The sequence below is a fragment of the Plectropomus leopardus genome, chromosome 10 (assembly GCF_008729295.1).
Source record: "Plectropomus leopardus isolate mb chromosome 10, YSFRI_Pleo_2.0, whole genome shotgun sequence".
Classification (NCBI taxonomy): Eukaryota; Metazoa; Chordata; class Actinopteri; order Perciformes; family Serranidae; genus Plectropomus; species Plectropomus leopardus.
This window is the reverse complement of record NC_056472.1, coordinates 14,692,014-14,707,796: the sequence shown is the minus strand read 5'-3', so window position 1 is coordinate 14,707,796 and position 15,783 is coordinate 14,692,014. Positions and strand designations below refer to the sequence as shown.

The 15,783-nt window shown below is 39.4% G+C and overlaps 1 protein-coding gene across 1 annotated transcript in view; it reads left to right on the top strand.

The window, feature by feature from the left end:
* Positions 1-15,783, top strand: part of tmem198a (transmembrane protein 198a) — a 33,515-nt gene that overhangs the window by 2,580 nt on the left and 15,152 nt on the right. The window contains exon 2 of the mRNA XM_042494179.1: positions 14,972-15,227. Coding sequence (XP_042350113.1) covers positions 15,089-15,227 — 139 coding nt within the window. The 5' untranslated portion in view covers positions 14,972-15,088. The remainder of the gene's footprint in view (positions 1-14,971; positions 15,228-15,783) is intronic.

Here is a 15,783-nt window from a genome sequence, read left to right as displayed (position 1 = left end):
TCACTTCAAGTGCTCTGAGGCTGCTTACGTTACACATGCAACATCTGACAATACACCTGAGACCACTGCACGGCAGAGCAGTTTCTGTTCATATTTTTTTGTTGCATATTGTGAGTATTTTGCTGATGGACGGATAAAGGCGTGGACAGGAATTGGGTGAGAGAAAGATCAGCTAGAGATGAGGACATTATGTCTAGTCTCTGGACATACTTTTCTCTCTCAGTGTTTCAGGGTTTTTTTGTGTGAATGTGTGTGTGTGTGTGTGTGTGTGTGTGTGTGTGGGCATGTGCGCGAGGGGTCTATAGGTCACTCAGACATCTCAATAGGCTTGCAGCTCAAAGGGAGAGAGGGAGAGTGTGAGGAGAAAATTAACAGCTCCCATACAAATCACCCTCATGCATTTAAACTTAACGACCCGCGCAACCAAATGGCGGAGGCTGTTTCACTGCGAGTATCCAAAAATTTTATTTTTCAGATACAAAATGCATGCATGCATGCATGCATGATGGAGGAGGCAGAAAACTCAAAAAAGGTTATCTTGATGCAGATAAGGAAATGATATACTAAAGACTGTTAGCAGTGAAAGGCATACACACTGTTTAAATTGGGACCAAATTTGTTTTTTTATAATAGCTTCTCCTCTCAGCATAAAAGCACTGACTTAGTTTCACTCACTGAAATGGCCTTGAACGGCACTTAAAAGCACAAGTGTAGAAAATGCTATTCACATCTCTCACATTTATTTATCCACCAATATCAATGCCTTGTTCATCTGAAGGACATGTATTTAGTTAATGCGTCACTACATTGCTCTTAGTGATGTCTTCACCAGTGTTTGCACTGGTATCTGTGCTTATGAAATGTTGAAATTTGTATTTATGTTTTTAACCAAATGCTACAGACTTTGAGATGTGATGGAGGCATGATTCAAAAATACACAGAGAGGAAACTGGTTTGGAAACGGTGGAAATTTTATCAAGACAGGCGAGGGGATTCTCATCTAAGATTTCTCAAGCTTGTAAAATTAATTTTACCAACAGCACAAGGCTATTTGCGCCTATCTGGTTATTATGCCAACTGACCATGAAATTAGTTCAGTTTAATTGCACAGTTTGGCATGCTAATATACAGGCCTGCAACAAAAGATTGTCGTCATTATCAACCACTCCAAACGACAACCTCTGGGGCTGAAAAAGTACCGAAAACTGCACTTCATCAAATGGCCACTTGAGGCCGGCTCCAAAACAGACTCGACCCCATGTTAAAATGCCCAACTTTACTGCAGAATTAAACATGTTTACAGTCTGGTACAAAAAAAAACATTTTGGTCTCTAAAGCCAACCTCCCCTTTTCTTGACAACTGGATGGGGGTGAATAATTTTTAAAACTCACCTGTTTACTTTTTATTAAGGCTTAAAATTGCGCATAATTCAGGACAAACAGCTTTGAGCAACAGGCAGTCTGTGTCTTCGGCTTCTCAGTCAGATCCACTCCTTGCTCCTTCACAACTCCAGCCTCTCACCAAAATATTGTCACTTCTGGCTCCAAAAAAGCAAGAAGTCGACGGCCAAAATGCTTAACTTGTGGCTTGTGTGTTGGTATCCATTTTAGGAAACAGTGGTAGGTGGTACAAACGCTGCACATTAGTGCATAACTATAATGCCTATTATCACAGCGAGGAACCTCCTCCTGCCTATAACAAAGGTCACATGTACTGCTCTTTTCTCAAGACACTGCACTTAGAGAGCTATCACTCGTTGTTGTATTAAAGACCATTGTCCTCATGAATATAATAGTATTACTGATATAATTTCATGTTACATCTTAAAGGTGTGTAGAATAACAGTCATTGCACTGAAAATGAATCCATCTGTGTTTATTCTGCAACAGATGAGCATGAGGACAGATGCCAGATAGGACTATTTTGTTATATTTCTTTCATGTCAGATCTGTCTTGAATCTTAAGCAGATTCAAACTCTCTAAGTCTGCTTTCCTGACAACACCCTCCTCTCTCTCTCACAGACACACACACACTGTAGTAGTCTCCCAGTGACAGATGGGCTCGATGGAAACACAGTCATCCTGTTAGTAACCATGACATCAGCAACACTGTTACTCACTCTCACATGCACATGAATGCTGTCCTTCTCTCTTTCTCCAAACTAGAAACTGAGCGCGAAGGTACCGACGGAGAGTAACCACTACATATCACTGTCTCTCAGTTCAGAATCATGATCATTTTATTGGGGTACGAGTCTGCCCCATACAGGAGGCAGAGAAGAATGAGCACATGGATTGACAGACAGAGAGATGGGATAAAAAGCCAAACAGACTGCAAGGAAGTCTGATGAGTCAGACAAAACAAAGACTGTATAAGTCAGATAATGCCATGTCTGTGGAGTACACATGAGCTACCCGGAAGCACTGACGCATTCCAGATCCCTAATGGTATGTTAATAAACAAGTGTTTTGGTTTACTAATGTTGCATTCGTTAGCATTTTTCATTGCAGATGAAGAAAGTAATTAGGAGTTCATACAGGGTTTGGAGTTTGGGGTGTGGATGTTGCTGTCAGGGTTTGCACCATGGACTGGATAAAGATTATGGACATAGCCACCTTGATGTCACCCATTGGTTTTTGGACTATTGTTTTTAAGCCTTGAGTTTGGGGGTTCTGGTTGTCCCCATTTTTGATTTTTGAAGCCAGAAGTGGCCTGTGGTGACCATTTTAGTTACAGAGACCAAGGCTGTTATTTGTACCAAGTTGTAAACATATTTCTGCTGTGGAGTTGGGCATTTTAAGATGGGGGTCAATGGGGATTGACTCACTTTTCGAGGCAGCCACAAGTTGCCTTTAGAGAAACTGCAGTTTTTGGAACTTAAATTTTTTTCAGCCCCGGATGTTGCCTTTTGGTTTGCACTCAACACTGCAGTGTTCACATCGTGTTTCATAGCCGTAATGTGTGTGTGTTATAGTTGTTCTAGTATGCATATTATTTTTACCATTTTGCAGATACATTTAATATGAACTTAATGTCTGGTAGACTGTCCACCCAATAATAGGAGCCATGCTAGCTGCTACAGTCATGCTAGTGTCTCTATAAGACTCAATGGATCTTTGAGGGAGATGCTAATGTTTACATGCTACCATGTAATGACAGTGCGAGCACATTCATTTTTAGCAGGTATATTGTTTACCACTGTTTATCATACTTACATTTGCATATTAGCAACAAAGAATTTCCAATGGGAATGTCAGTTGGATATTTGCATGTATTTGGTCATAAACCAAAGTATAAGACAAATTACATTTTTTGATCTGACGATTGCGAAAAATGAGAAGATAGAATGAAAGTGAGTGTTCTTACAAATCATCCTGAGATAAATGCCTGTACAAAATTGGATCAATGTGGAAACAACAAACACAGTGGCCATGCTTCCCCTGAAACTACTTTAAAATTACAATGTGGACACAATTCATAGGAGAAAAGGTTGCCCTCTCTACAATCCAGTAATCATGTTTGTAGTGTCTTGTTAACCTCACGTCCCCAGGGGAAATGGCTTGATATCTCAGTAATGGCTTTAGTGGTATTAGCGAGGTTTACCTCTAAAAGATTTCACCTTAGACTAACCCAGGCTAAATCTCCATCCTGCTTTGGCCTACTGAACTATAACCTACTGACCTCACTTCCCCAGGTTGTACTTTAAATTATACTGACAAAAGATATCTGATGCAAAAATTATGACATTATATAGCCATGATCTAATATTTAGTCTAACCTGTGGAGCCAAGAACACTTGGGTTCATTTAAAAATCAATATCACCACCACAGTTCAGAGAGACAATCGTCGATTAAAGCTCTTACAGAGTTCAAAGAAAGACAGACAGACAGACAGACAAATAGATAGACAGATATCCAAGATTCAATAGCAATCCACCACTATAACTTTTCAGAAACAAGCTATTTCTATTACTCTCGACAATCTGCAGAACACGGTGTCAAGAGTTTTCTGGGGTTCATTTCTTCAGCAGAAAGTAGCTCTAGTGAAAAATGTTCAGAGCGAGGTCTGTTTATTATCCAGAGTAATGACACCAATGTTCTTTGAGAGGCGCACCGCTGTTGAAAATTCAGTTCACAGTTGAGGCAGAAATCTCTAAGACAAAATATCTGAAAGCCTGGACGAATGAAACTAAAACCACTTGCATGCCCGGATGTCACTAACACTGCTTTCTCATGTTGGAGCTTTGTAGGATTCACTGTCAGACTTTTAGCTTTCAAAAAACAAGAAGTTAGAGAAACCCAAGCCATGCATGTTGAGTTTTTCATGCTTGTACAAATAACATTTTCAAAGAAGCTTTTTTTTGCTCATTACAGTCCTGAAAATAAAATGTGTCATTCCTCCTCCGACACATTCCTTAGCCTCCAGGGCTTTAACATGTTTCCTTGGCACAGGAACTAGAGCTAAACTAAGGTCTGGGTTTGTTGAGGATAACACTGTGTACAGCAAATGTTGGAGCTGACCTCAAGTTGCCAGGAGGAAGAAAAGATAAACTTTCTTTTGAGTCTTTTTTGTCAAGTCAGACTCGCTGCCTTTGAGGAAACCTTCGTTTTTCACTTTGTTGTTCCCTGCAAACACACTTTTAACAAGACGATGAGGTTGCTAACCTACAGAGACTTTCTCATTATGCAAAAATTTTTTGTGTCTTCCTGTTTTTCTGTTTGGGAAACATCTCTGTGTCCAAACATTGCTGCTGATCTTTCTTTCTTTCTTTCTTTCTCTTCTCCTTGCCTTTCTTTTTTGTCTGTCTCCCTCTCTCTCTCTCTCTCTCTGTCCAACCCTTCCAATCCCCACCCTGGAGAGCAGCGTGTCCTCGTTCTGGTGATGCTCTGTCGCCACCACTCAGTGTGGGGCCTCTGAAATATTCATGCTGACACACATACACACACACACACACACGCACACACACACACACACACACACACACACCTAGAGACACATGCACACAGACACAAACATTCTGAAACCCTTCATCTTTTTTTTCTCGCTGTCAGTTTGCCCATATCAATAGAAGATTAGAAAATATAATTTATCTCGCAGCAGGTTTGGGGAGGAAAAGCTTTACACACATGCAAACACACACACACACACGCACACACACACACACACACAACAACTTCACTCCCCTTCACTTTCCTCAGAATTTCTGCAGAATACAGTACTTCATATTTTTTCAGTTTGAAATGATAATCAAGTGTTCAGGAGCAGAATCAGGTATTCATACACAGTGACAGTCATTCAGGAAGAGCACCTATTTTCAACTATTTATATCAGTTCATAGATTTGTAAAAGTTATCACATTTGTAGAGGTGAAGGTGAAGTCACGCTGCACTGCGAATGGTGAATGAACAGTTTCAAAGCTGGAGATACAAGCTGGCATACAGCAGAAGAAATCATAAACCCTTTTTACATTGCCCGCAGTGTTCAGATTTGATCTGTGACCTCAGACTGTCTACTCATCTGAGGCAAAGAGGAGCAGAGGCAAAACTCCAGCAGAGCGCACATCAACACGCAGAAAGGTTATTATGCTGCCAGTGGTTTTGATATGTAACCTAACATTATTGGCCTGTCGGGTTGACAGAGGCATGCAAGCAAGGATATGGCTGAGCAAATCATCATGTGAACTGTGATTCGTGTCATAGCAGGTGTTGCGATGTGATTCAGTGCTCCCCATTTGTCGGCAGGGAGGAAAGTGAGCCGGTGAAACAGCATTTAGTTGGTTGGTTTCACTGCAGAGTTTACATGCTGATGTTCTTGTAGGAGCTGCTGGAAAATGAAACTCTGCACTGTGCAAATGTGTGTCACTACAATATTGCATGGCTGTTTTGATTTTCCTGCATCCTCCTAATTTACCTCGGACAGAAAAAACAATGTTAAGTGACAGGAGTGTCATTACATGTCACAACTTTAATGTACATTTTATGGAAGTGCATGCACTATCATAATGATATCCATAGTTCATGGAAACATCATGCCACAGTGAAGCAAATGATGTGTTTGCACTGAACCGTAACCTTTAGTTGTATTGCGGTTTTTCACACTGAGAAAGCAAGAGTAATACAAAGCTGTTCTGCTGTGTTGATTAATTTACGGCATGATGTCTTCCCACACGTTTTCTATAATCCCATGATGATTTTGGCTGCTCTTGAATCACATAGCACTAAGCATCAATCACATGCAGAAATGAGCACATCTGAGACTAAACCTCATCATAGTGGCAGACTTTCAGATATATAGAAAGTGCACATTTTTACTGCTGAGTATGAAAGTGTAGGTATTCCTATGTACATATGGATATTGTCATTTTATAAACCTAAATCTCACTGTTGTTTAAACTCGGATCTGACAAAACTTCAAGGTTTTAAGAGTCTTAAATTTGAATCTGCTAGGTCTTAATTGCCACAAACAATTTGTCTTATTTCATTTATCTGTGTTTTAATTTCTTTTTGTCAAGCTCATCTTTGTGAAAGGCCACATTTCTAATGTTAAACCTAACACTGTGGTTTTACTATATACGTACCTGTTGGTTAAATGTATATTAACCTAATTTTCTTATAACCATATTCGTACATAAACATACTTCTGCACAGGACCCATATACACTATAATTAGTGACATGCTTAGCTTAAATAAAATAAAGATGATTCGTCTGAAGTGTCTGATATTAGACACCTTGTTTTGGGCAACTGGTAACCACCGAAAGTTAAACATCATGTATGGGACTGTTTTTTGCCAAATAAGGGGATACCCTGATATGTTTGTGAAATATAAAGAGGCACTAGCTGAATAGGGTCAGAGGTCAGCAACGTCTACTGCCAGGAGGCTCAAAGAAACCATCAGGGATTGGCTCTTAACATGCACATTCCCATGGAGACGAGCACCCCTTCCCATTTGCAGGGTCCTTGTACTGCTGGTTGTCATAGCAACAGACGGGACGTGACATTGTTGCATAATATGCTGTTTTTTCTTCTTTCTTGTTCTGACCTTATTGGTGGGCTATTTTCTAATCATGTCATCTCTCCGTGGGTGTAGCAGCCAGCAAAGGTGCTCTCAGGTCAGAATGAAAATTGACAAATTCTTGAAAAAGACAATCAGAGTCATGCAGGGTAAACTGAGGATGATTGCTGTAGTTTGTTTGAGCTGTCATGGAAATAATCATTGGTGCAGTGCTTTGGACACAGAAGATGCTCAGTGGCCACATTGTCTTTGTCAGCCAATTTTTTTCTTTTGTTGGAAAAAATCCTCAAACTGTATAATTGTACTTGATTTCTAAAGACTGATTTGTAGTTTTTTAAACAGCTATTTCTTTTTTCTCTTTGAGACTTATTTTTAAGACCCATTGGTATCGAAGAACTTTGACACTAGAAGTCATCAGAATGAGATGTAGGTTTCAGCAAACCATGAAAATGTTACATTTGTATGTTTCTTACATATTATATCAGAATTACTTAATTGACATAGTTAAGAATACCTGTATATGAGCTGCGTTCCTCATCAGGAGGAGGAGGGGATAGTGTTGATACCTAACGAAGGCCACCAAACAGCAGACAGCAGCAGACCACTGTTCGAGACCAAAAATGCAAGTCTTCTTAATGACACGTTTGGACATTTCCTACCGTGTTTGTTGTGAAAAAAAAAAAACGGGTATTTTTTAATGACAGATTTCTATTGCCATGTTTGTTGTCAACAAATCAGGCATTTAAAGCAAAAACATGATGCATGATGCAACCCTAACCAAGTGGGTTTCGTGCCTAATCCTAACCACATGATAACCACAACATTGTCACAACATAAAATTGAAAATTCAAACTGAGAAATGCAAAGTTTCTACATATCAGAATCAAAATGCACAAATCTGAGATGAACAAATACAACATATTGATAGTTTGCAGAAATGCACGATGCCAACATTTATTTCAGTGACTTGGTTGTGGGTAAAGGAGCAACCTACCATCTTCTCCAACAATATATGTGACTTTTTGTTGTTTGTGTGTGTAATTTTCGATGCAATGAACATACAAAAGAATAAAAAGAAACAAAATAAATGAAACACCTGGTAAAGACTAAACTTCCAAATCAGGGCAGAGCTAACAGTTGCATTAAGTTGAAAATAGTATGATGCCTGGGGAGTGTAGAAAAGTCCTCTGTGACTTGCGATATATTGATTGAATATTTATTGTAAAAAAAAAAAAAAAAAAATAGAGAGAAAAAAATAAGAAAGGTAGCTTTAGAGACCAAAACATTGGAGTACATTTTGAAACTGTCATTATTCTTTTTGGCAGTGCAGTAGCGTCCCTTGTCATGCTTTTCTCAGTTCGATCTTTCTCCTCAGTCAGGGTGCCTGTGGTGGAACTAAGCTGCAGTCTTCACAATCTGTTTCACCCTTGGAGTCTGTCTTTCCAAGACAGGCAATTATGAACTCCTAAAGTAATCCTCCAATTACTTTTCAGGTTTCTGACCCAGTCTGCACAGAATGCAAAAGGCTGCTGGCTTTTGTTTGAAACTACAGATCTGCGTGCACGTGCATATCCTGTTTTCAGCTGTTTTTGTTTTTATTTTTTAAGTGTCACAATAGTCATAGAAATACAGAGAAAGTATGAGACACACACAGACATACACACACACACACACACACACACACACACACACACACACACACACACATCCTATGTTGTGTAGTTCCCTGCCTTAAATACCACACTTGTAAATTTTGAAGCTTTTTTTGTGTCTTAAAAAAGGAGATTGCCAACAAGCAGCTAAACGAGTCTGCAGAACCTCATCAGAGAACATGGCTTTACAGCCCTTGTGTGGTAGCGATGTGGTGCGACCATGGTGCAGTTTGTTTTTTGCCTAAATTAGCTTTTTACTTCTGCCGATTGCATTTAGGATAAACGTGGTGTTCATTTGTGAAGATTATCTTGCTGAATAAAACAGATAAGTGTCATTAAACCTTGTTCGACATAGTTTATCTTCTTCCATAATCTAAAATCAGATGGAAAAATCCCATACTTTATTGGTTCATTGGTATGGTTTAGTATGGTTTAGTTTTTTTCACAAGAGAACCTGCAAGATGACCCCAAATTCTATGTCAGCCCACAGAAAACATCATACTACAGCAATTCTGGATTGCTTAGTACATCGAGTGATAGCGTGAGAATACAGCCTATGCACTTGCGTACATTATGTCTTATGTACCGATTCAAGCCAGTAGTTGTTTAACATCTGAGTCCAATGCTTCAACGGCCCCATGTATTCTGACTATAGATTGTTTCCTGTGTAGTGTGTTCAGAAAATACATCAGCTGTTGTGTCCAAGTAAGTGAATGAGGAAGGTTTTTTTTTTTTTTTGCTCCTGTAAGATCTGCAGTAGAAATAAAGGATTTGGTGGCTGACAGATCAAGTGATGAGATATCATTCAAAACCAACTGCCTGGGACAAAAGGGTATAAGCACCCCTAGTAAATCTGATGAGATAGACGACATTGCTTTTTATAATGAGGCCACACGGGCCACACAGGGCACTCCTAGTACATATGCTTTAATGAGCCCATGAGGCCAAGAGAACATAGATGGCAAATTGGAGCGAGTATGATATCCAGACTTTTTTTAAAAAGATTTTGCCATTACTGTTTGAACCTTGTTGCTTAACTTAATGGAAAAAAGGCATATGTATCCCATGAGCATATCTATGTGCTTCAATATTGATCCAGGAGTAGATTTAGCATTTCTAAACATTTCATTGAATAATAAAATTGTGCAGCCTTGGCAGGTGCATGCACTCTTTTAATGCGTTCTCCTTTCTAAGATATGCTGTAAAACGCGAAGGTTTTTCAAGAAGCTTTTTCTAAACTGAATTCATCTTAGCCATTGAGTTAAAGTTTTGCCATATTACCATTTCTGCAGCAACTTCGAATGACAATCCGTTATCAGGGAATCAAGAGTCTGCAGGGCAGCAGGGTGGTGTGATGCGTAAGAATACTCAATGAATCAGACAGCTGAGTTTCCTCTGCCAATAGCCTAAGTACCCACTCAGTGAAAGTTTCCTGTTCTGGGAAAGCAACTCTGCACCTGAGTGAGGGGAAATAACTTTGGAAGCCAATGCAGCACCACATATCCTTACAGTTGTTAAGATTACTTTACATGGCTGTAAAGTGCAAGTTTCGTAGCCAACATGGTTGTCAGTGAATTCAAACCCCCAGTATTAGTGCTAATCATCTTTCATTTAGCACAAGCTCCCGACTTCTCCCGCAGGGAGTGCCGTTTATACCATATCATTAAAACGATTAATACTATCTTATAGTTCATCTTAATCTAAGTTAATGCTTTTAATTCCATATTAGTAGTGACAGGGAAGCCCAGAGGCACAGACACAGGTGGGTGTTGCTGACATAGGAGGGGATCTGATGAAAGGCTCTGTGGTTAGGGCTTAAAAGCAATTATAGCAGCTGACATTTAGATGTCTTCATAACACCTGCAAATTTCAAGCAACTATTTATCGAGACACTAGGGATATTTTTCAGTAGAGTCATTCGTTTCCATTGTTGCTATAAAGTTGGTTATTCCAAATGAATGTAGCTTGACTGATGTGTAAAATTTGTAAAATTCTCCCTATTTTGAGTGCAAGGATGTTTTGAGTTTTTTCTCAGTGCTGATGGTGTGCTTGTTGCAAGCAATAAATCTGCAGGTCAAATTCAAATCTGCTCACCACTGAGTTGTTGCTACTCTTGGCAGACAAAATATGATGGGTACTGCATTGTAATTTTACCACTCATGATCCCAAAGGGACTGCTGACATGGAAGTTAAGCAATGTATTGCTATGGAGGGGGTAGCAACAAAACATGTTTTAGCCAACTTGAAAAAAAGTCCCGCCTAAAAAAATCTATATCTGCTTAAATGTATGCTATTTTGAGAGTATTTTCACCACAGCTCCCCTTTTAGTATGTTTTCATTGAACCCACCAGACTCCACTGACAAAATAGTCATTTTAGCTTGCTGAAAGTGGAAGCTGATCTACCACTGCTACAAATTAATTAGTTCGCAATGTGCGATTTTGGTGGATCTGAACTAATCCTTTTAATCACCAAAGTCACATAATACCACAAACAAAATAACTTTTTGAGGCAACAAAAAAGCACAAGCTCCTGTTTTCAGCAACATTAAATCACTGTTTTCTCTGGATTTGAAGAGAGCAATATAACGGGTTCATTTTCTAGTTGGAAACCGCTGTCTGACATTAAGGTGAAGCAGTGAAAATACTATAAATATGGTGAACACTTAAACTGATATTGATTTTTTTTTTATGAGGCCCTTTTTTTAGGTGGCTAAAATAAATTTTGTTTCTAACTATTCCACAGCAGTACATTGCTTATAGCTTTCATGGTGGTCTCCACTCTCCAAACTGGGATCGTGCCTTCTCAAATCTACTGTACGTAATATAGATAAGTGTCTCATACAACAACACAAAAAAAAAATCTGAGCTATTCCTTTAACTTGACTACTCCTTAACTTATGTTTTGAGTTTTGAACCCTACTTCTGGGTAATTTTTTCCTCCTCCAAAGCACACAGCACTTCATACCGGCAAAAATCAATTTTGAGTTTGACTCCTCAGTGCTCCTGAAGTTGCACAGCTAAAAATCACCACAGCTGCTCATGTGTGTGTTTGTGTGCCACAGTGCATCAGTACCTACTAAGTCAATGAAGATTACTTCCCCTGTGCAATCAGGCAGGCGACGCGTGTGTGTACAGTTTGTACGTTTGTGTATGGGTGTGCAAGAGTAAACACAGGAGAGAGAAACAGGGAGAGAGAATATGAGAGTATGTCATCTGTACTCAGACATGACAATGCAGTGACCTGAAAGAGGAAAAAAAAGACAAAGGTAATAGATCCAGAGTAACAAAACCGTGACCCATAGAGGCAGTGAAAATACAGTAGTGCAGTCGTATAACTACAGTAGAAGAAGTTATTATGCTGTGGTGTTAGTGCTTCTGTACTCAGGCTAATGCACTGCACAGTACATGAGAATATGTTTTACGTCAGGCCCTCTCTTTCAAGATGTTATGTTTCACCCAAAGTATGGGGCTTCACCAGACAGACAACGTACATGCAGAACAGGGCCAGACAGATTTAGCATGGAGTCACTCAACCCTAACGTAAGCAGTGGAGAGGAAAAGCTTTGTGTGAGGACTGGAAGTGTGTGGTCCACTCACGTTTGCATGAATTACTCAGCAAGAGATGTCATGATGGAGATAGAGCACAACCCTGATGACTGCATAAAAGATGTAGTATAGTACGTGTTTAGTGAAATAATAATGATACTTGAGTAAAATACTGCTGTTCATGCCACTTAGAGGATGCTCCCATTTAAAGGTATCCACTGCTGAGCAAGTCTACACGCCTAGTAGGTCTTAATTTGGGTCTCAACTGGAAATAAAACCATTGGGATATGGTGCCTTAATAGAGAGCTGTGTGTGAGTGTGTGGCTATTCCACTGCAACTGTATGTGTTTTCTGTTTTTATTTGCTTCTTAAAGTTGTTTTAATGCTGTTTTTCTAAAACTATAAAGTGTATTGTGTTCATGTAGAGTGTGACACAGTGATTGACTGAATTTGCCCTAGGCTATCTTCACACAAAATATGTGAAACAGCCAACTTTGATCACTTTTATAAGCGGATGGCACAGATATGACACAAAAAGGACCAAAGTGCAGGCTCCAGGCACATTTGTATCCAGCAAAAGTCCTCAAAAGAAATGCCTCTGAGGAAACAGAAAGGACTGGAATTTCTGAGCAGATTTTCTGCAGCTAACACCACACTCCTAATTGATTTGCTTGTGTCTTTTTGTGACCCAAAGGATGCAAGGAGATCAATAAGGAATTAAGATATCAATACTTGGCTGTATTATGTAACAGTGCATCTCTAACAGCTCATTAGATGAAAGGTTTTAATATGTACTGGGTACAAAAATGATTTGTGAAACCAGCAAATGCTCATAACTGACAAACAGTGTAATAGCTAAAGCTGCCCTATGGCATAATTTACAAATTAAAGTCAATTAGATATAGTCAGTGGAGTCTAATTATATACAGTATGTAATCACACTGAAGTAATGGTGCAATAAAACCATGCTTTTATATTGATCTTGTATGTTAGATTAGGTTAGTGAATACAGTGTATTTTTTAATGACTGCAATCACGCAAATTGTTTTTGTATCAAATTAACACATCATAGTCCAGATTTTGTTTTAATCTTGATGAGGAGTGATTCTGATGCAGACACTTTTGTCCCATAAGTTTTGACCATGCATCCCAAATGCAGATTACTGTGTTTATAGACTGACGTCTTAAAAGTTTTTGTTCCTGACATCCTGTAATCCAAAATAGGCTGTTTTGTTGATCATGCTTAACAGCCCCAAAAATGTTGCACAGGCTGGTATTGTTTTCACCTTGTTAGTCTGTGTGCGTCATCATGGCAAAATGTGGTCCTGGTGAAACCAACTGATGGCCCCACCCCTAAATAAAAAGTGAATGCCTGTGTTATATAAAACTGTAGCACCTGTATTGTTATCGTGAATGTTAAAATTAGCTATAGAGACCAAAACCATTTTTTTATACCAGGCTGTAAGCATGTTTTTTGTGCTGTGAAGTTGGGCATTTTGACATGGGGGTCTATGGGCATTGATTCACTGCATGAACTGCAGTTTTTGGCACTTTTACATTGCCTTCATTTTTTTAGCCATGGAGGTTGTTGCTTGGTGTGGGCTGAGCAAAGGGGCTGAAAGCAGAAAGATAGGAGGTAGAAAAGGGGCCATTGAACCCCAGTTTATGTCCCTGACCCACATTCATTTTATGTCATGAATTGCTCTATTGCGGCTGTTGCGATCCCATTGCAAGATGGTCCATAGTTTTATCTTAATCTTACCCTTAAAAATACATGTAGAATCTCCTTCACATCATTATTTCTATATGTAAGTATGATCCTGAAAAATGATCAGTTTTTATCTCTGTCACAGACCCTCTTTCACCTTTGTAATCCTCTCTGAGATCCATCAAAACTCTGTCCTGCGTTACTCATGTTGTAAGAGCCTCACCATTATATTATGTTTTCTTTTTTACCTCATAATGTTGCAGTTTACGTGATTGTTTAGTCTAATTTATCAAAGTTCCAGCATATTTTTCTCTATTTCCCCAAGACCACAATAGTCAGCATTTGAAGCACAAACAATCAATACATGTAATACTCCAGTATTTCTGTTCTGGATGACTGTTTCATAATAATAGTGAGACACGATACACGGTGAATCCTGCAGCACTACTTTGTGCCATATAAAGTGATGACATTGCAGTCTTTCACTGTGACAATACATCGACAGTGAGTGAGTATCTGCTGATGTATTATTTCAAGTGGGTGATTAGAGCAGCAGCAGACCACGACTAATACAAATGTTTCAACAGCATTTTTGGAAAAACCTTAGCTTTACAAGTACAAGTACAAAGCTCACAAGCCTTAAACCTGTGCTACAGTTTCGTACAACATGCAAATGTATGCAAATGCATTCTGTTGATCGTTCCATGGCAACCATTGTGCGTGCGCTGCAGGTCTTCAGCTACCAGTCAAATACTTCCAAACTGTTGGCAACAATTTGATGGAAACTCTTTACTGTATATCCACGTGAATGATTGTGGCTGAATTGACATTTTTTAGTATGCAGTCATTTCATCTACAGCAGTAGTTTTTCGAGTTGCTAAGATGTTTCCTTTTTTTCAAAACTGTAATGCATGCTCACTGCTCTGTCAGCACTCACAACCGAGTTCTTAAGATGACTAATCATTATACACTCTCTCCTCTGCCTTTCTCTCATTCATTGTCACTCCTGTCCTCTCTCTCCTTACTTTCTATACCTCCTGTTTGCAGGTAGACACGTCTCAATGGGTGACGCCCACTGATCCAGTCCATCACTGCACATCCCCACCCCCTCACGCCTGCCCTCTTCTTTTCTCCTAAACGCCACCTCCCTCCACTTCAGTCACCATGACTTCCACCAGCCAGCTGCTGGGTTTGGCTGAAGTGGGGCTGAAGTGTGACCAGGAGATTGAGAGGAGATATGAGATTGTCCCCTCGGTGGTCTGCTCCATGTGCTGCCTCTTTGGAATCATCTACTGCTTCTTTGGTAAGTGGTGAAGCAGTCAAAGCTTTCCTCATGCGGTTTGAGCTTTTACTCTCTAAAGTGTACCCAAAAGGTTCTCATGCATTACATGAGATCTCTGAAAAGCTTGAAACAACTTTACCACATTCAAGTGTTATACCAGAATCTGGTGTGTTATTGATATCAACTTGCCACTTTTTTCCTTTTAGCTGCAAAGAGCTCACTACCATCAGTTAAGAGCAGCTGCTCAATTATTGGCACAGAAAGTAGATGAAGTTGACATCCCATTTTATATACAGTACCTTAGGAAAGTAATCTTTCCTGTTTGGTTGACAGTCAAAAGAATAGTTCAACATTTTGGGGAGTTCACTCTTTATTCTTTTCTTTACTGAGATTTAGATGAAAACATCCATACCAATGTCATGCCTATACTTGAAAAATAAAACCACCTACAGCAGGCGGTTAACTTAGCTTAGCACAAAGATATTCCAGATGCAGATCTTCTGGAAGTTTTGAATCCACAACTCCTCATGAACTATCACCTCCCAGAAATCCCTCATACATGGCTGCTCTCACATAT